The 17,872-nt window shown below is 49.4% G+C and overlaps 1 protein-coding gene across 1 annotated transcript in view; it reads left to right on the forward strand.

The window, feature by feature from the left end:
* PIGQ (phosphatidylinositol glycan anchor biosynthesis class Q) overlaps positions 1-17,591 on the forward strand; it is a 41,928-nt gene extending 24,337 nt beyond the window's left edge. Inside the window, exons 6-10 of the mRNA XM_029910789.1 lie at positions 5,865-5,976; positions 7,785-7,865; positions 8,905-9,019; positions 13,469-13,530; positions 17,256-17,591. Of these exons, the coding sequence (XP_029766649.1) occupies positions 5,865-5,976; positions 7,785-7,865; positions 8,905-9,019; positions 13,469-13,530; positions 17,256-17,408 (523 nt within the window). The 3' untranslated portion in view covers positions 17,409-17,591. The remainder of the gene's footprint in view (positions 1-5,864; positions 5,977-7,784; positions 7,866-8,904; positions 9,020-13,468; positions 13,531-17,255) is intronic.
* The last annotated feature ends 281 nt before the right edge of the window (positions 17,592-17,872 follow it).

The following is a 17,872-nucleotide window of genomic DNA, read 5'->3' on the forward strand; positions in this document are numbered from 1 at the left end:
GGCCGACGTCGGCACCGCGCCCAACTCAGGGGTCTCGTCGCCGATCCCTCTCTCCGGGCCATAAGAAGGCCCGCAAGGCCCAGGACACGGCCGCGCCGAAGACGCAGGCTCCCCTGGTGCCGGGGGTAGAGCCGCGTCCGCCGTTGGACCGCCAAAAAGAGGCGGCCACACCGTCGACTCCTGCACCGAGGCCGTCGAGTCCGGTGCGGACTGTTTCACCACCTAGGCTGGTGGTGGAACCTTGTCTCCCGTCCACCCCGGAGACATTCGCAACGGCGCGAGACTTGATCGCCTTCACGGAGCCGGGGCCGTCACACCTTCCGGCACCAGTTGCTCCGCGCCAGGTGCAGTCCAGGGGCAAGCCTGCCCTGCTGCACTCGCCGTCTCCAGCTCTGGACTCGCGGCACCGTTCCAGGTCCCGGAGCAGGTCCCGACGCCGCTCGGAGTCCCGGCGCCGAATATCACCTCGGCACCGGTCGTACTCGCGGCAGAGATCACCTTCGCGACGCCGTTCCACATCTCGGCACCGTCGCGACGACCGGCACCGATCGGGCTCGAGGCGGAGCTCCCGGCACCGGTACGAGCGCCGCTCGGGCTCGAGGGGCCGCTCCCGGTACCGGGCCTCGTCAAGGTCTTCGTCCCGCTCCAGATCTGGATTTCGGCACCGGCGAGACTACCGGCACCGATCCAGATCTCGGCACCGTTCCCCGGCACCGCGCAGGGACAGATCGCCCTACGACCGGCACCGACCGGCACCGTACCATCCGGTGCCGGCGACAGTGCGCTCGGCACCGCCGTGGCCATCTAGGTCGGCGTCCCGATCATCGGACGCGGAGGCCGTCCATTTGCAGGAGACGGCCGAGGACCCTACGCAGGGACCTGCGCATTGGTCCTTCTGGACACCGTGGGCCTACCACCAGGCACAAGGGGCCCCACCATCTGCGTCCTGCTCGGCACGCTCCGAGCCCAGGGTCCCGGAGTCTACCATCTCCCGCCCTCCGCCAGGTGGCATGGAGGCGCCAGTGCCTACACCGGCGGAGGCCCTGGACCCAGGGGCAGGCGATGTCCAGCTCCAGGAGCACCTGGAACAGGACCCGCCCTTGGACCCCTTGCCACCGGGGGGATCCTCCTCCTCCTCCCCCGATGAGGCCGTAGCGGGTACATCCGCCATGGGTCCGCCTCCTATCGACCTTCGGGCTCACCAGGACCTGTTGCGCCGGGTGGCACGCAATATGGACCTCCAAGTGGAGGAGATTGTGGAGGTTCATGACCCTATAGTTAACATCCTTTCAGCGGATACCCCGTCTCGGGTGGCGTTACCGCTGATCCGCACTATACAGACCAATGCCACCACCATCTGGCAAACCCCGGCCTCGATTCCACCCACGGCCAGAGGGGTGGAGCGGAAGTACTTTGTGCCCTCAAAGGACCATGAGTACTTATATACCCATCCCCAGCCGTGCTCACTGGTGGTCTCATCGGTTAACGCACGGGAGCGCCATGGCCAACAGGCCGCTGCGCCCAAATCGAAGGACGCTAAGCGCTTCGATTTGTTCGGATGCAAGGTCTATTCTGCGGGAGGGCTCCAGCTCCGAGCGGCCAATCAGCAGGCGCTCCTGAGCCGTTACAGTTTCAATTCATGGTCCTCAATGGGGAAATTCAAGGAGCTGGTTCCCCAGGAATCGAGGGAAGAGTTTGGGGCTTTGGTAGAGGAGGGTATGCGGGTGGCACGTACCTCCTTGCAAGCCTCCCTCGATATTGCTGACTCGGCCGCTAGGACCCTGGCTTCGGGGATAGCCATGCAGCGACTCTCCTGGCTCCAGGTGTCAGGCTTGCCACCAGAGCTGCAGCAGACCCTGCAGGATCTGCCATTTGAGGGCCAGGGCCTCTTTTCGGACAAAACTGACGCGAGGCTCCAGAACCTGAAGGACTCACGTACAATGATGCGCTCCCTGGGGATGCATGTCCCAGGGCCTCAGCGCAGACCCTTCAGGCCCCAGCCGCAGAGGTTCTACCCTCCCCCGCCTCGTCCAAGACAGGACTTTGCCAGGAGGCGGGGTCGAGGCGGCAGGCGGAGGTCGACCGGCCCTCAACCTGGTCAGAACCAGGTCCAGCCTAGGCAACCTTCAGGGCCTAGGCAAAACTTTTGAAGGTGCGGTCGAGGACGGCACCACGACCGGTACCCAGGATCCAACTCCCCCCTTCCGGGATCGCCTCTCCCGTTTCCACCGTGCTTGGTCCCTTATAACCTCGGACCGTTGGGTCCTTCGCACGGTGGAGAGGGGATACGCCCTCCAGTTTTCCTCGCCCCCCCCCTCCCACTCCCCCTCCCCGTCCCCGTCCCTCTTCAGGGACCCTTCTCACGAGCAACTCCTTACACAGGAGGTTTTTGGGCTCCTTGCTATGGGGGCCATAGAGGAGGTTCCATCGGAGCTAAGGGGCAGGGGGTTTTATTCCCGCTACTTCCTGATCCCCAAGTCGAAAGGGGGTCTACGGCCCATCTTAGACTTGCGCGGACTCAACAAATTCATAGTAAAGTTGAAGTTCCGCATGGTATCATTGGGGACCATCATCCCTTCACTGGATCCTGGAGACTGGTTCGCCGCCCTCGACATGAAGGACGCTTATTTCCACATAGCGATTTATCCGCCTCACAGGCGCTTCCTGCGATTTGTAGTAGACAGGGTGCACTACCAATTTGCAGTCCTTCCCTTCGGCTTGTCCTCGGCTCCCAGAGTGTTCACAAAGTGTCTGGCAGTCATCGCGGCCTTCCTTCGTCGACAAGGGATACAGCTGTTCCCGTACTTGGACGACTGGCTGGTACGCGGTCGCACCAGGGACCAAGTTCAGGCTCATGTCCACATAGTGACACACACTTTCCACGAGCTGGGCATTCTACTCAACAGAGAGAAGTCCACTCTAGTACCAACTCAGAGAATAGAGTTCATTGGAGCAGTCCTGGACTCCAGACGTGCCCGAGCCATCCTGCCAGACAGCCGCTTTCATACCATCTCAAGCGTCATTCAAGGACTCAGGGCTTTTCGAATCACCACCATAAGAACATGCCTTGCCCTCTTGGGCCACATGGCCTCGTGCACCTACGTAACTAGGCACGCCAGGCTACGACTTCGCCCACTGCAGGCTTGGGTGTCATCGGTTTACCGTCCTCATCGAGACGACCTGAACATGGTGGTCATGGTTCCGGCCTCGGTCTTGGCCTCCCTCACCTGGTGGACGGATCGCACGGCGGTCTGTGCAGGAGTGCCCTTTCACGCCCCACAACCCTCCCTCCACCTAGTCACGGACGCTTCATCTCTAGGATGGGGCGCTCACCTCGGGGAGCACCATACCCAGGGCCTGTGGTCGGCGTCCCAACTAGCCCTGCACATCAACGTCCGAGAGCTGATGGCGGTGCGCCTAGCTTGCCGGGCATTCCTCAACTTCCTACAGGGCCGTTGCGTGTTGGTTCTCACCGACAACACCACGGCCATGTTTTACATCAACAAGCAAGGCAGAGCCCACTCATCGCTCCTATGCCAAGAGGCCATTCGCCTGTGGGACTTCTGCATCGCCCACTCGATACATCTCACGGCATCCTTCCTTCCTGGAGTCCAGAATACGCTGGCGGACCGTCTCAGCAGGTCCTTCCAGACGCACTAGTGGTCAATTCGCCCGGACGTCATCTATTCCGTCTTCCAGAAGTGGGGGTTTCCCCAGATCGACCTGTTCGCATCTCGGGCCAACAGGAAGTGCCAGGCATTCTGCTCCCTGCACGGGCGAGCCCCGGGCTCTCGGTCAGACGCCTTCCTTCTAACATGGAAGGACCACCTGTTCTACGCCTTTCCTCCATTTCCACTGGTCCACAGGGTACTGCTCAAGATCCGCAGGGATCATGCACGGGTGATTCTAGTCGCTCCCGCTTGGCCGAGGCAGCACTGGTACACCACACTGCTGGAGCTTTCGGTACAAACGCCGATCACGCTCCCCTTGAGTCGGGACCTCATCTCCCAGGACCACGGCCGGTTGTGTCACCCCGACCTGCAGTCACTCCACCTCACGGCGTGGATGCTTCATGGTTGAGTCGGACAGAGCGGCAATGCTCGCAGGCCGTCCAGCAGGTTCTGCTAGGAAGTAGAAAGCCCTCTACATGGACCACTTATCTAGCCAAGTGGAAGCGTTTCTCCTGTTGGTGTGAGCAACGAGCTACGTCTCCCTCGCAGGCACCTATCCCCTTGATACTGGAATACCTCCTGTCCCTAAGACAGCAAGGCTTGGCGACATCCTCAATCAAGGTTCACCTCGCCGCTATTTCCGCTTTCCACCCAGGAGAACTCACGTCCTCGGTCTTCTCTAACCCGATGGTCGTCAGATTCCTCAAGGGCTTAGACCGGCTGTACCCACAGCGACGGCAGCCGGTTCCGACGTGGGACCTCAACCTCGTTCTCTCCAGGCTCACAGGGCCCCCGTTTGAACCATTGGCGACCTGCTCACTCCTGTACTTATCCTGGAAGACAGCCTTCCTCGTAGCCATCACCTCAGCACGGCGTGTTTCTGAACTCAGAGCGCTTACGTCCGAGCCCCCATACACGGTGTTCCACAAGGACAAGGTGCAGCTCCGCCCCCACCCTGCCTTTCTTCCAAAAGTGGTCTCACCTTTTCACGTAAACCAGGACATATTCCTCCCAGTCTTCCATCCGAAACCGCACGCTACTCGTCAAGACCAGCGTTTGCATTCTTTGGACGTTCGCAGGGCCCTGGCTTTCTATATTGATCGTACAAAGCCATTTAGGAAAACGACGCAACTCTTCGTTGCGGTGGCCGACCGGATGAAAGGCTCACCGGTCTCTTCACAGTGCCTGTCCTCTTGGATCACGTCCTGTATTCGTGCTTGTTACGACCTGGCCGGTGTACCGACGCCACGCATCACCGCCCATTCCACGAGGGCCCAGGCCTCCTCGACTGCCTTCCTGGCTCAAGTCCCGATCCACGACATCTGTAGAGCCGCAGTGTGGTCATTGGTCCACACATTCGCTACTCACTATGCGCTGGTGCAACAATCCAGAGACGATGCTGCTTTCGGGTCAGCGGTTCTGCACACAGCTATGTCTCACTCCGACCCCGCCTCCTAGGTGGGGCTTGGGAGTCACCTAACTGGAATGGATATGAGCAAGCACTCGAAGAAGAAAAGACGGTTACTCACCGTTGTAACTGTTGTTCTTCGAGATGTGTTGCTCATATCCATTCCAAACCCGCCCCCCTTCCCCACTGTCGGAGTAGCCGGCAAGAAGGAACTGGGGGGGCGCTGGGTCGGCTGGGGTATATATCCAGCGCCATGAAGGCGCCACTCCAGGGGGCTCCACAGCCGACCCACCGGGGGTTGCTAGGGTAAAAATCTTCCGACGATCGTGCACGCGGCGCGCGCACACCTAACTGGAATGGATATGAGCAACACATCTCGAAGAACAACAGTTACAACGGTGAGTAACCGTCTTATCTCCATTGTACAGATGGGAACTCAGGCACAGGAAAGCTAAGGGTCTTGCCCAAGGTCACCCAGAAAGTCTGTGGCAGAGCAGAAAATTGATCCCAGGTCTCCCAAGTACTAGGCTAGTGCGCTAACACTATTTTTCCCTGGCTCATTCAGTGCGCAGGCTGGACACTGCTCACTGAATGAGCAGCTATTCAATATTTTGTTTTATCTCTTTGGTCAGTGTGTTTTGTCTCCTTGAATTTGTGTGACTTCATTAGGTTCACATCCTGCCCCTGCTGAACTGAGAGTGTGTGTGTGTAGCAATGGCAGTTGCTTTGTGGTATAGCTGGGGATCTCTTGGTTCTAATTTGTGGTGCTTCTCCCCTTTGCACAGGCTCTACTGCCTGAAGATCTATGGCTTGTCATCTCTCTGGCGCCTGTTCCGTGGGAAGAAGTGGAATGTCCTGAGACAGCGGGTGGATTCCTGCTCCTATGACTTGGATCAGGTAGTGGCAGAGCATCAAGGAGGTGCTGTGCTACACTCTGGCCACAAAGTCCTGCAGCATGACCTGATCTTGCCTCATTTAATATTGGGGTGCAGACCACCAACTGCTCCATTATATCCAAATTGAGTACAGCTCTTGGCAAGTTGTCTACATGGCTCCTCTCTGCTGTACCCCAGAGTCATCATTCCTCCCCAGATTCAAGGGAACTGATCCTGTGAGGTGCTGAGCAGTCGTAGCAATGTCAGTGAGAGTTGCAGATGCTCACCACCTCTCAGGGTAAGGGTAGAGGAGTGGATATGTGGGAGCGAGACAATTTAAATAATTATAGTGGTGCCCAGCAGTGTTGCCATAGTAACATGCTTCTTAGTGTTTCTATTAAAAGACCCTATTTAATTCACATTGGGTTGGAGCTTGGCCCACACGTTTTCACCAGCATGTAGAAAACATTTTTCTGGAATAGTGTAAATCTGCCTTTTAAATTCTAAAATGTCACAGAAACAACATGAAAGTTGGTCAGAGCCAGGCTCCTCCGGCCTGATTTTAAAAAGAATAATTTAAATGGTGCTGAGTAAAAAATCTCCTTGGCACACTATTTTGTATTTTCACTTACCTTGAGCTTGAGAATTGCAGGTACAATGATGAATACACTGAGAGAGTGGCTAGCTTCATTGCAGCTTCCGACCTTGCGTTTGTAATCTCTGCTGAAGTGCTATTTAGTAACTTCCGGGACCAATGCATCTCAGTGAATTGCAACAGATAATCTTAAGCCTCTTACACAATACTAGAGGAGCTATTTTTCCTCTTTTCCCCAATGACAGGAAAGTAAGAACGTCAGTGTCAGAAAGTCTGTGTGTGCTACTGCAGGGTTCTATCCCATTGTATATTGATGATAATGGGTTTGGCGCTAAGAGCCTCATCATGCTGACATTGAAGCCAGTGGGAGTTTTGTCATTGGCTTCTGTGGGAACAGGCTTTCAAAGCACAGACGTGAAAAGACTTTCTGAAATGCTAATACATGATGATTTTGCTAAGTAAAGGTGGGGGATGAGAGAGGAGCCTTTATTTGAAAAAATCAGCTGTAAACTAGAACTTGGCCAGGAGTGAGTGATAGTGTATTTCTGGTTATGTGCTTAAATCCATGATGTTGATCTGCCTCTGGGGAAGGACCCTCTGGGTACTATACTGAAGAAATGATGATGCATTATTATCCTGTATCCTCTCTGTTATGGAAAATGGAATCCAAAGCTAAAGAGTCAGGTTGGAGCTACGTTGATTTATGCCAGGCATTTATTGACGGCGGGATCACTGGAAGTATTCAGAGTAATAAAGTATTATTCACCAACTAGATGGGCTCAGAAGCAGTGGCATGGGGAGAGGGGTATTGAGAATCTTCCACATGCCCACAGTCTAACCCAGGGGTCGGCAACCTTTCAGAAATGGTGTGCCGAGTCTTCATTTATTCACTCTAATTTAAGGTTTCGTGTGCCAGTAATACATTTTAACGTTTTTAGAGGGTCTCTTTCTATAAGTCTATAATATATAACTAAACTATTGTTGTATTTAAAGTAAATAAGGTTTTTAAAATGTTTAAGAAGCTTCATTTAAAATTAAATTGAAATGCAGAGCCCCTCCCCTCTTCCCCTCCCCGTCCCCCCAGACCGGTGGCCAGGACCCGGGCAGTGTGAGTGCCACTGAAAATCAGCTCGCGTGTCGCAGGTTGCCTACCCCTGGTCTAACCACTTATTGCTGTCTAAATTTCTTGTGCCAGTACTCTACTAACAATAGTTTATTGTGTCTTTTTTTCCCAGTTATTCATTGGCACTTTGTTATTTACAATCCTGCTATTTCTTCTGCCCACGACTGCACTGTATTACTTGGTGTTTACCTTGGTAAGATTCAACCCTTAGAGGTGGTCACATCTCATCTATGTATGTGAGTGAAGTATAAATAAGATTCCTAGTCATTTTCCCCCATCCCCATACAAATATATTCCTATGACTGTCCCAGGAAGGGTTCTTGCCCGCAAGCAATGTGGACCAAGCAGATGGAATTCAAGATACACACTTGTGTTTCTCTGAAGGGAATTCCCAGAAAATCAAAGTCATCGGGACAAACTGCTCCACTGTCTTTCCCTGGAGCCATGTTTAATCTTTCCCTCCCATTTCCTGGGGTGGCTGCACCTCTGGTTTGACCCAGAACTTTTCCATCTGGAAATTAACCTTTTCCATTAAAATCTACTTGGCAAGACTTTTGGGGAGGGAATCGGACTCTTTGTCCAATCTCACCAGTCCGATTTGAGACATGGATGCACATTTTTCCACTAAAAGCTGGAACCTTCACATAATTTTAGCCCCTCTTTTGAAAGGGAGAAGGTAAAAATAGTACAGGACTCAAATGAGTTTGACAGAAAAAATGATCGATAGTATGACAAAAGAAGGTGCTCAAATCAGCAATGGCAAGGCGCTGTGTGAGGATACTAAGCAGAGAACTCATTTCTAACTGGCGTGCTCCTGCTTAAATGCTCTATAAAGGGATTCTTCAGTCACAAAGAAGCTATTTCTAGAGACAAGGGTTTGCACCTATTTGCCAGCAGCTGCTAGACAGAGCGATGGATGCTACTGGAAACAGAAGCCTGAACTCCCCACATCAGCCTTTGATATCCTGGCCCATTATCTGAAAGTAGAGTATACCGCATGCTTTTGCCACTGGCACCAAGGTTACTGTTATAGACTTAAGGCAAGATTCTTAAGGAGCCTGACTCTGACAGGGTGGGTGCTTAGCACTTTCTGAAAATCTGACCCATTGAAGATGCCTTGTGGTGAGCATCCACAACTTGAAGCCCCCCAAATCACTAGTCCCTTCTGATGTTGTTAGCCCAACTGCTTACCTCAGTCCTGCCTGTTTACATCACTAACTGTTTCTTTTTAGCTCCGTCTGCTGGTGGTGGTTGTGCAGGGCCTGATCCATCTGCTCGTGGACCTCATTGACTCTCTGCCCCTTTATTCAGTCATCCTTCGGCTCTGCAGATCCTACAGACTTGCAGGTTGGTCCTACACCACTGCACTGGCAAAAGCACAGGCTTCTGCATTCACAGTGGTATTGTGAGTGGGCTTGATCTAATGCACAGGTAGCTTATTGCACTGAAAGAGGCAGGGTGCCTGAAAAGTACTCAGGTTCCTAATGCAAAATCCATGCACTTGTCAATACTATTAACCAGTTATCCTGCGAAGCCTGATGATAAAGTCAGTGGAAACTAATGTGACACTAAAGCTGAGTCATAGGCAACATTATAAAGAACATTAAAACAAAAGGTGCCATTCTACTATACAGCTTTTAAATCAGTTCAGCTTATTCATAGCAGAATAGGCCAGCTGGGTCAAGTAAACAGGGACTGGTCCAAACCTCAAATCCTCTGATATTCAGATAAGTTGTTAACTTGTGCTTTTCTCTTTAATTTTCACCCATCCCTATGTGGCTGGGAACCAAGGTATAGATATACTTCAAGAAAATCTGTTCTTCAGAAAAGTTAGGCCCTCAGGTTGCATTGATTTCTGTGGAGTTATACTGATTTGCATTAGCTAAGGATCTGACCTGTGGTTGCTAGCTTAATTTCAGAGCCCAAGAACTCTGGGTAACTTTCAGATAAGCATCCACCTTTCTGAGGTTAACCTGTCGCCATTTCAAAGTTACTTTCTCCCAAGCCACTGTTTGACAGCCATTTTTGGGACCAGGCTAAAGGATAGCACTGAAATGGGGTTAGCTGAAAACAGAGAGAGCTCAACCAATTTAAATCAAACAGGCTAAACCACAAGCCCCAAGCAAGTTTAAGAATATGAAGCACAGAGTTCTAAAAGCAAGAAACAGTGTGAAGAGCTTGATCGTCACTGAACCAAGGCCAGTCATGAAATGGAAAGGAAGCCCGAGGCTGATGATAGTGGCCTTGTCTATTGGAGAGATGCCAGGCTCAGCTTTGGGAGCGAAGGTGGCGAATGCTACCAACAATGTTGCTTTCCAGTGCCTGTTGTCAGTCAGTCTCCATGTATTGCCTTGCAGGAAGTTCTTGATCTGCTAGGAGCTGTCTTTGTGGGACAGAAATGCAGCTGAGGAAAGTTGTCCAGTAAACTGCAAGTGATTAGCTAGAAGGAAATCATGTTGATATTGATAAATAATAGATAAATAACTTTTCTATGATACAATCCGGCCTTCAAGATGAAGGAAAATGAAAATATATTAGGACCTCTGTTCAGGAGGGACATCATGGGAGGTCATCTTTTAGGGTTTCCATGGTCTCTGACCACCCCCAACCCAGAACAGGAACATTTTATCTGAGACAGGTGGAGAGAGAAAGGATCTGATCAAAATTCAAAGCAGAGATAGCCCTTCAAGAACCAGCATTCTTTCATTTCCCTCCTTCTTGGTTTCTGTCACCAATTACAGAGTCATGTCCCAGTGGTATTGCTTTTTTGGCATATGTTACTGATCAGTTGATCTTGGAAAGATCATGAAGGTTGTTTCAACACTCTGAATTTATTACTTTACTATCACTGAGGATTTAGTGCAGTGTTTAACTGCAGCTCAGTTCAGTCCTGACATCTGGCCTCTGATTTCCTTGGCTTAGACCAGGGGTGGCCATTCTGAGCCTGAAAAGGAGCCAGAATTTACCAATGTACATTGCTAAAGAGCCACAGTAATACGTCAGCAGCTCCCCCCCACCCCCACAGCTCCCAGCACCTCCCACCCACCGGCAGCCCCATCGATCAGTGCCTCCCCCTCCCTCCCTGCACCTCCCAATCAGCTGTTTCGTGGCATGCAGGAGGCTGGGGTGGAGGGGGAGCGAGGGCATGGCAGGCTGAGGGGAGGGGGCGGGAAGGGGTGGAGTGGGAGCAGGGCCTGTGGCAGAGCCAGGGGTTGAGCAGTGAGCACCCCCCGGCACGTTGGAAAATTGGAACCTGTAGCTCCAGCCCTGGAGTCGGTGCCTATACAAGGAGCCATATTTTAACTTCTGAAGAGCCACGTGTGGCTCCGGAGCCACAGGTTGGCCACCCCTGGCTTAGACTCTGAATTGACAATACTCTGGTATTCATGTCACCTAAACAAGTGTAGATGGGTAATGATCAATCCATAGGTTAGAAGTCTATAGATCTTACTCCTACACACCTAAAGTGAAATGTTTTTATAAAACCACCTGGAAATCTATCAGAGCTGTAGTCCTCCAGCCAAGAGAGCTGTACGCCCAGCAGTGACAAAAGAGAGAGAGACTGAAGCAAGCTGTCCTGAGTTGGGGTGGATATGCTGCATTCTGGGGTTAGAACAGTTTTTCTCTTGAAAGTGGCATTATGTAGTGGGTGAGGCACTGCACTGAGAGTCAGGGAAACTGGGTTTTGTTTCTGGCTCGGCCACTGACCTGCTGTATGACCTTTGGCAAGTCACTTCACAGTCCAGCCTAGCCTTCAGGCAGGAGAAGCACACGTGTTCTTGCTCTGCTAGTCCTCTCTGCAGCATTTGATACTATTTGAACATTCCTGTCCCATCTCAAATAAGTTGCTGGCATGAATAGAAGTGCCCTGAAATGGCTCAGATACATCCTGTCAGACTGAACGCAGAACGTCACTATGAGCAACCGTTCTTCCTTCTCCAGAGCCCTGCTAACACTCACAGGGCTCAGTCTTCTACTCGATATTATTCACTATTTATATGAAACCACTGGGAGCCATTGAGGCAACATGGGCAGAAGTGCCAGCAGCCTGCAGATGGCACCCAGTTCTACATCTCCTTTGTGACAAATGTAAACAGCATCATTTCCCAGCTTTCATCAATGACTGACCGGAATAAACACCTGGATGACAAGTTCCTGGCTTGAGCTGAACCCAGACAAGACTGAGGTGATGCTGGCTGGCAAAGGGAAGTGCTTCAAAGATCTTGCCTCCTCTATAACGCTCTGCACTGTCAAGGGAATCTGCCCTCAAATTTCTTAAGTCCCCAGCCTTGGGGTCCTTTTGGATTCCTTGGTGCTATTGAATGCCTAAATAGTCACGGTAGCAAAAAATGCCCACTACCATCTGTGTCTGGCCAGAAGAGTGTGCCCCATCCTATTGGATAGAGACTTGCCCATAGCGATCCATTCATTCATGACCGCCAGGCTTGATTACTGAAACTCAATACATCTGGGAATGAAGCCACAGGCTACAAAATGTGGAAGCCTGTCTATTTAGCAACACAGATCACCAGAACACATCACCCTGATGCTTTGCTTTATGCTGGTTCCTCAATTAAGCCAGAATCCAGTTCAAGGTCTCTGTCCTGATATTTAAAATGCCCCATGGGATTGGCCATAGCTACGTGAGAAACACCTCTCCCTCCATCGCCATGACCTTCCACAACATTTACCTTCCACTGGGGAACAGTGAAACTGTCATCCTATAGGGGAGGCTCATGTGGAGAATGAATTCCCTATTCTAAGGTCCGGTTGCTGTGTAAATTCTGCTTTACACAGGAGCTGGACTTTAGACTAGACTAGGGAATTCACTCCAACAAGAGACAAGAATGACCACAGGCCTCACCAATTGCAGAACTTAAATGTCATACTCCTTTGACTTAGCTTTCCCTTAATTTCTACACACATAACTATAAACAAACAAACTATACAAACAAACTATAAACTAATCTAAAGATTAAGAAGGGGGAGAGGTTATTTTTGTTTTTAAAAAATTTGGGATGCACTTAGATACTATGGTGATGGGGCCATATAAGTACTTATATAAAGGATTTTATTTCTGATTCTGCAACTGACCTTGGGCAAGTCACTTTAGCGCTCTGTGCCTCAGTTTCCCCATCTGTAAAAAGGGATAATAATACAGACCTGTTTTGTAGGGGTGTTCTGAGGATTGATTTTATTGGGGCGGGAAGTGTTTTGAGAACCTCCAATGAAAGGCCCCTCTATAAAGTGCAAAATACTGTATTCTCCCTCTTTTAAATGTTACGTTAAGCATTGTTTGTCGAATATGTCATAGCTTGGATCTACCACCTTCCCTGTCTGACTTTAAGGTACTGTGGGATTTAGTGAGCCCTGGAGGGAATACAGGAGTGAAAACTGGAGTGGCAGCTGCAGCGGTTAATAGCATGCTGAAAATGTATGAATGGCTTCATTGTGATCAATAGTCATTGATTGTTTTGAATTTACTCAAATGTCTTTGTGTCATCCACTATCACAGGCCTACCCCCACCTAGTCTGAAAGCAGAAAGGAAACATATACATGTACAGTAGCCATATGAAAAATTACTAAAGGAGAGCTTTGTCCCTCATTTACGTGGGGTAGAGCATTCCCCTTTTTTGTTGGAATGCTGGGAGCAAATATCGATCATTGTAGTTCCCTTGCCATGATCCCCAGGCTTGCTTTCTTGTGTGACTTTTAGGAAATCCCTTTCAACTCATTGATCCAAGAAGAGAATGGAGATTGTTCTCCTCCATCATGGTTCTTTGTTTGTTTTTCAGCTAGCGTGAAGTTCAGAGTCCTTGAACAGAAGGCTGGAAAACCCCTTCGACTCTTAATGCAGGTAAACCACAGGCTGCTTGGTGCTCACAGTTACGTCCTCTGCTATAGGATTGCCAGCAGGACTGTCCCTATGATTCTGACTGCTTTAGAAAGAGTTCTGATAGCTCTCCCAAGATGGAATTCTAGGGAAAAGCATCTCCAAAGTTTCAGTGGAGTTCTGGGATATGCAGGTGGGGGAAAGTATATTTCACCTCGGTGCTGCAGTTTATCGCTCCTAGCTAGTGTGCCTTGCTTTTGTGTTCATCTGGTTGGCTTCTAATGAAGCATTATACATAAGAAGCAGCATTCTGTATGTTACAAAATGAAACTTGAATAGTTGTGAGTAATGATGGTCCATCACTTCTATGCTTAGCATTATCTCACTGCCCTGGTATCTGCAGCTGTGCTTTAATAAATGCTGTGCCTTGAGAGAGGCAAAAAAGACTGGCCACGCTCAACCAGGGTAGCAAACAGTTAAGGAGAACCAAAACCCAGCTCTAGTAAGAGGGCCTTCCCTTCCAGATGAGCTGCTAAGCATGAGCTACCTAATGCACCAGTCAGCTTGGTTCATTGTAGACAGGAAAAGAAGGGTGGATGCCTTGTGAAATGTTCTTAGTTTCAGGATTGCCCTGTGATGAGCTGAGGGGAGGAGTCTCCTCCTTGCTGTCTTTCAAATCTTACATTTTCCATCCTCTAAGGAACAGGCGTTCAAGGAAGGCTTTTCTGAAAATGGGCTGATATGGTGGCGACAGATAATTTCTCATTACAAGTGCAGGAGCAATTGGGGGATCTCCATTTCCTCATCACTATTTGCAGAGCTAGTCCATTCTTGCAGTACAGTCTGCTGGTCAGTAGAATAGCAAGAAGCAAGACTTTGACAACAGTGGGCCAGTTTCTTTGCTGCAGCTGAGATCTACTTGTTGCAGTAGAAGGGGGGCCATCAAGAAGTCAGCTACAGCTCATCTATACTTTCACCTGGTTCCACCCCCGCACTAACTCCTACTTGCATTTCCACATAGGATAGAGCAGCCTGGAGCTAGTCTAATCTGCACCAGCTGGCAACAGTTCTCCAGGTACCATCCACGAGCTGGGTATAGCAGAGCTAGAGCACGCTGTGACCATACTGCCTGTTTCCTCTGCTGGGGCCAAGGGATGGCATAAGAGCCAGCTGCTCTGACTACACTCATAGGGATCTCCCCCACAGGGAAGGTGTGCACAGTTTTGGCTTGCTTTATGCCACTGGAGAGATGCAAGGCAATATGGTGGGGCTGAGGATGTGGCCCCAGTGATTATAGCGGCATGGTGGTGGCTGCTCCAGGTTAAAGGGATCAAGGAGTTAGTTGGTGAGCACAATAAGATCTTGATCAATAGGCCCATCACAGAAAGGAATCTTCCTAACATGTGGCACCATATATTGTATCAAGAGAGGTTCAGAAGGGCCTGGATAGACAGACCTTCTGTATCCTGGTCCTGCCACGAAAGGTCAGCACACAGTAAAGGTGGCTTTCTGCTGCAGTGTGGGGGCAGTAATGCCAGGCAGGCCTGTCTCAGAAATCCGGTGGGCCTTGCCACTATCAGATCAGGATTTGCAGCATGAAAATCTGGAAAACCTATTTTGACACAGATTAAAATTCACACAGTGCTACACTGAGAGCTCACTTGTGCTATTTCTGTCCCCAGCTTCCATGATAGTCTTGCCTTGTGTCACCTGCCATTATCCCCATGTGCCTCATTACCCTGCGGAGCAATGCTTCCCCACACTGTGCCAAAGGGGAGGAAATTTGGGTGTGTGTATAATTGTGCGCACACGTACAAAATATAAGACCTGGACGATTGATGATTCTCCCTGTCTCTGGGCACTAAGCTGATCTAGGTGGCAGCAGATCAGAAACGTATGACAATGTCATGATAGAATAAAAATGATTAGTAGACTAATTTGAATTGGGCTGTCTCTGCAGCTGGTTTATGAGGATGCTTATTTCCCTTGGGATTCAGCAAACGGTTGGTTTTTTATTTTAAAAAAAAAGTTCAGTGTCATCAGAATGTAGAATCCAAATACAAGTATATTGGTGAGGGCAGGAAGGTTCCACGGGTGTTTAATTCATTCCAAAAAGCACTATGCAATTTAGTATTTACACTGGATTTTAAAATAATGTCTTCTGTAAACATATCAAAAAATACTCCTGGTTACTAGCTATTGGCTTCCCTGATTTTCATGCAGCCAAGTTTTATAAAAGGGGATCTAGAGGAGTTGACTCCTTTACAACTTTGATCCCTCTCTGCACATTCACCCAGAAATTTCCTTTTCCACAACAACCTGTTTGGAAAGGGTTAAGCGAAAGAGAAAGGGAAAGGAGAACGATTCCATTATGAAACAAGGGAGGTATATTTTATCAGTTTATATAGCCTTGAACTACAGAGATTGTATAAAAGGAACTCACGACAGCAACTTCCCTAACAAAACTGTTGGTTTTTTTAATTTAAAACATGACAGTAAGACACTATTATGCTGTGCTGGGTTGAAAGCCATTTCTTATCCCTCAGTAGGTGAAATTCACTCCTATGCCACCAGTCCTCCACACAGATGTACATTTCAACTAAATGGGCATAGGAATATTGTGTCCAAATAGTCAATGGCTACCAAGTGAATGTACAAGATGGCTCACTTCCCTAGCAACAATCCCTTGTCGTCCCCCCACAATGGACCTGTTTCCATCTAAGATTTAACAGTGTGGATGGAGCTGGGTGAATAGCTAGTAATAAAGTTATTCAAATGTTGCTTCTTTTTCTTTTGGAAGATTCCCTGTGGTCCCCAACTTGAACAGATTGAATCTATTCAGAATTACTCTCCAGTAACTTCAGTGATTAATTATTGGTCTGGAGATTGAGAGTATTTGAAATTTGAGCTGCATGAGTTATTTTGGGTTAGAAAGACAAATCTCATAGTATGATTCTTTTCCCTGACTGGATGAGCGCAGCTCTTAGATTTCTGCTGCGAATTGACAAATTCAAACCTAGCTTCCTGTGAATCTGCTCAGTATTCACTTAAAATTATTTTTCCATGAACATGTCTCATTCACTAGCAATTGGTACAAAGCAAATACGAAAGAGATGTGAACCCAGCCGAAGAGAATTAATTTTAAAGTGTTAGTGACAAGTCATGTGAAATGTTCTGTGGCATGCATCCAGTTCTAATTGGACTTGATGCTGCAAAAGGTGGAATAGGTGCTTGCTGGATCGGTGCCACAGTGCTCAGCCTCTTGCAGGATTGAGCCAATAATTAATTAATCTTACTGGTATATTCCACAGAAGTGCTGTAAAAATGTGTCCCCAAAAGAGTATTCTATTGAATGCCATGTCTGTGGACATGGTTACAGTACAGTTCCATTTTGTCAGGTAGATGAAACCTTAGCAGTGCTCTAAAACAGGCTTATGACTTGGGCTGTGCCTCTGTTTCCCTATCTGTAACATGAAGGTAACAATTCTTTCCCCACTGAGAGATTGTGAGGCTAAATTCATTTGAGATCTGCAGGTGGAAGGTGCTGTAGAAGAACAAAGAATTATTACATAGCCAGCAAACTCTTTTAATCCATTAGCGTGCAGCTGGGAGATTCTAATAGGGCGTTAATGTGATGGTACAAAGGCAGAAAGAATTGCACACACACACCCTCGCTTTCCTCAGTTGTCCACAGTTCACACCATGACCCGTTTTCATTGCCATTGTCCCTCTTCCTTCTCTACTTCCAGATAAACCCTCTGTCCTATGGCAGCGTGGTGCAGACCTACAGGCTCACAACCTATGCTTGTTACCCTAAGGATTCCTGGAGCTCTCTGTGCAAGAAGCTGTTTGTTGGAGAGCTGATCTACCCTTGGAAGCATAAAGGGGAGAAGCAGGACTAAAGGGAAGCAAACGAGCCAGGCCTGAAAGAATGAGCCAAAAAACACCATTCAAACCCACTCGCTGCTCCCAGGACCAGTGAGCCTGGACCCAGCAGCTGCTAGCTGGGACAATGCTATCAAATCCTCTGCTGAGACTTTGGTAATATGCGAGGAGGGGCTGCATTTTAAATGGGAGTGTTTTTATATCAGTGGTTCTCAAACTTTTGTACTGGTGACCCCTTTCGCATAGAAAGCCTCTGAGTGCGACCCTCCTTATAAATTAAAAACACTTTTTATATATTTAACACCATTATAAATGCTGGAGGCAAAGGGGGCTTTGGGGTGGAGGATGACAGCTCACGACCCCCCACATAAGAATCTTATGACCCCCTAAGGGGTCCCGACCCCCAGTTTGAGAATCCCTGTTTTATACAATCTCCTTCAGCTTTCCCCTACCTATATGGCCCCATCCAGCTGACTTGGTT

Source organism: Terrapene carolina, unplaced genomic scaffold (assembly GCF_002925995.2).
Source record: "Terrapene carolina triunguis isolate 2854851 unplaced genomic scaffold, T_m_triunguis-2.0 Scaffold67, whole genome shotgun sequence".
In the NCBI taxonomy this organism is placed as follows: Eukaryota; Metazoa; Chordata; order Testudines; family Emydidae; genus Terrapene; species Terrapene triunguis.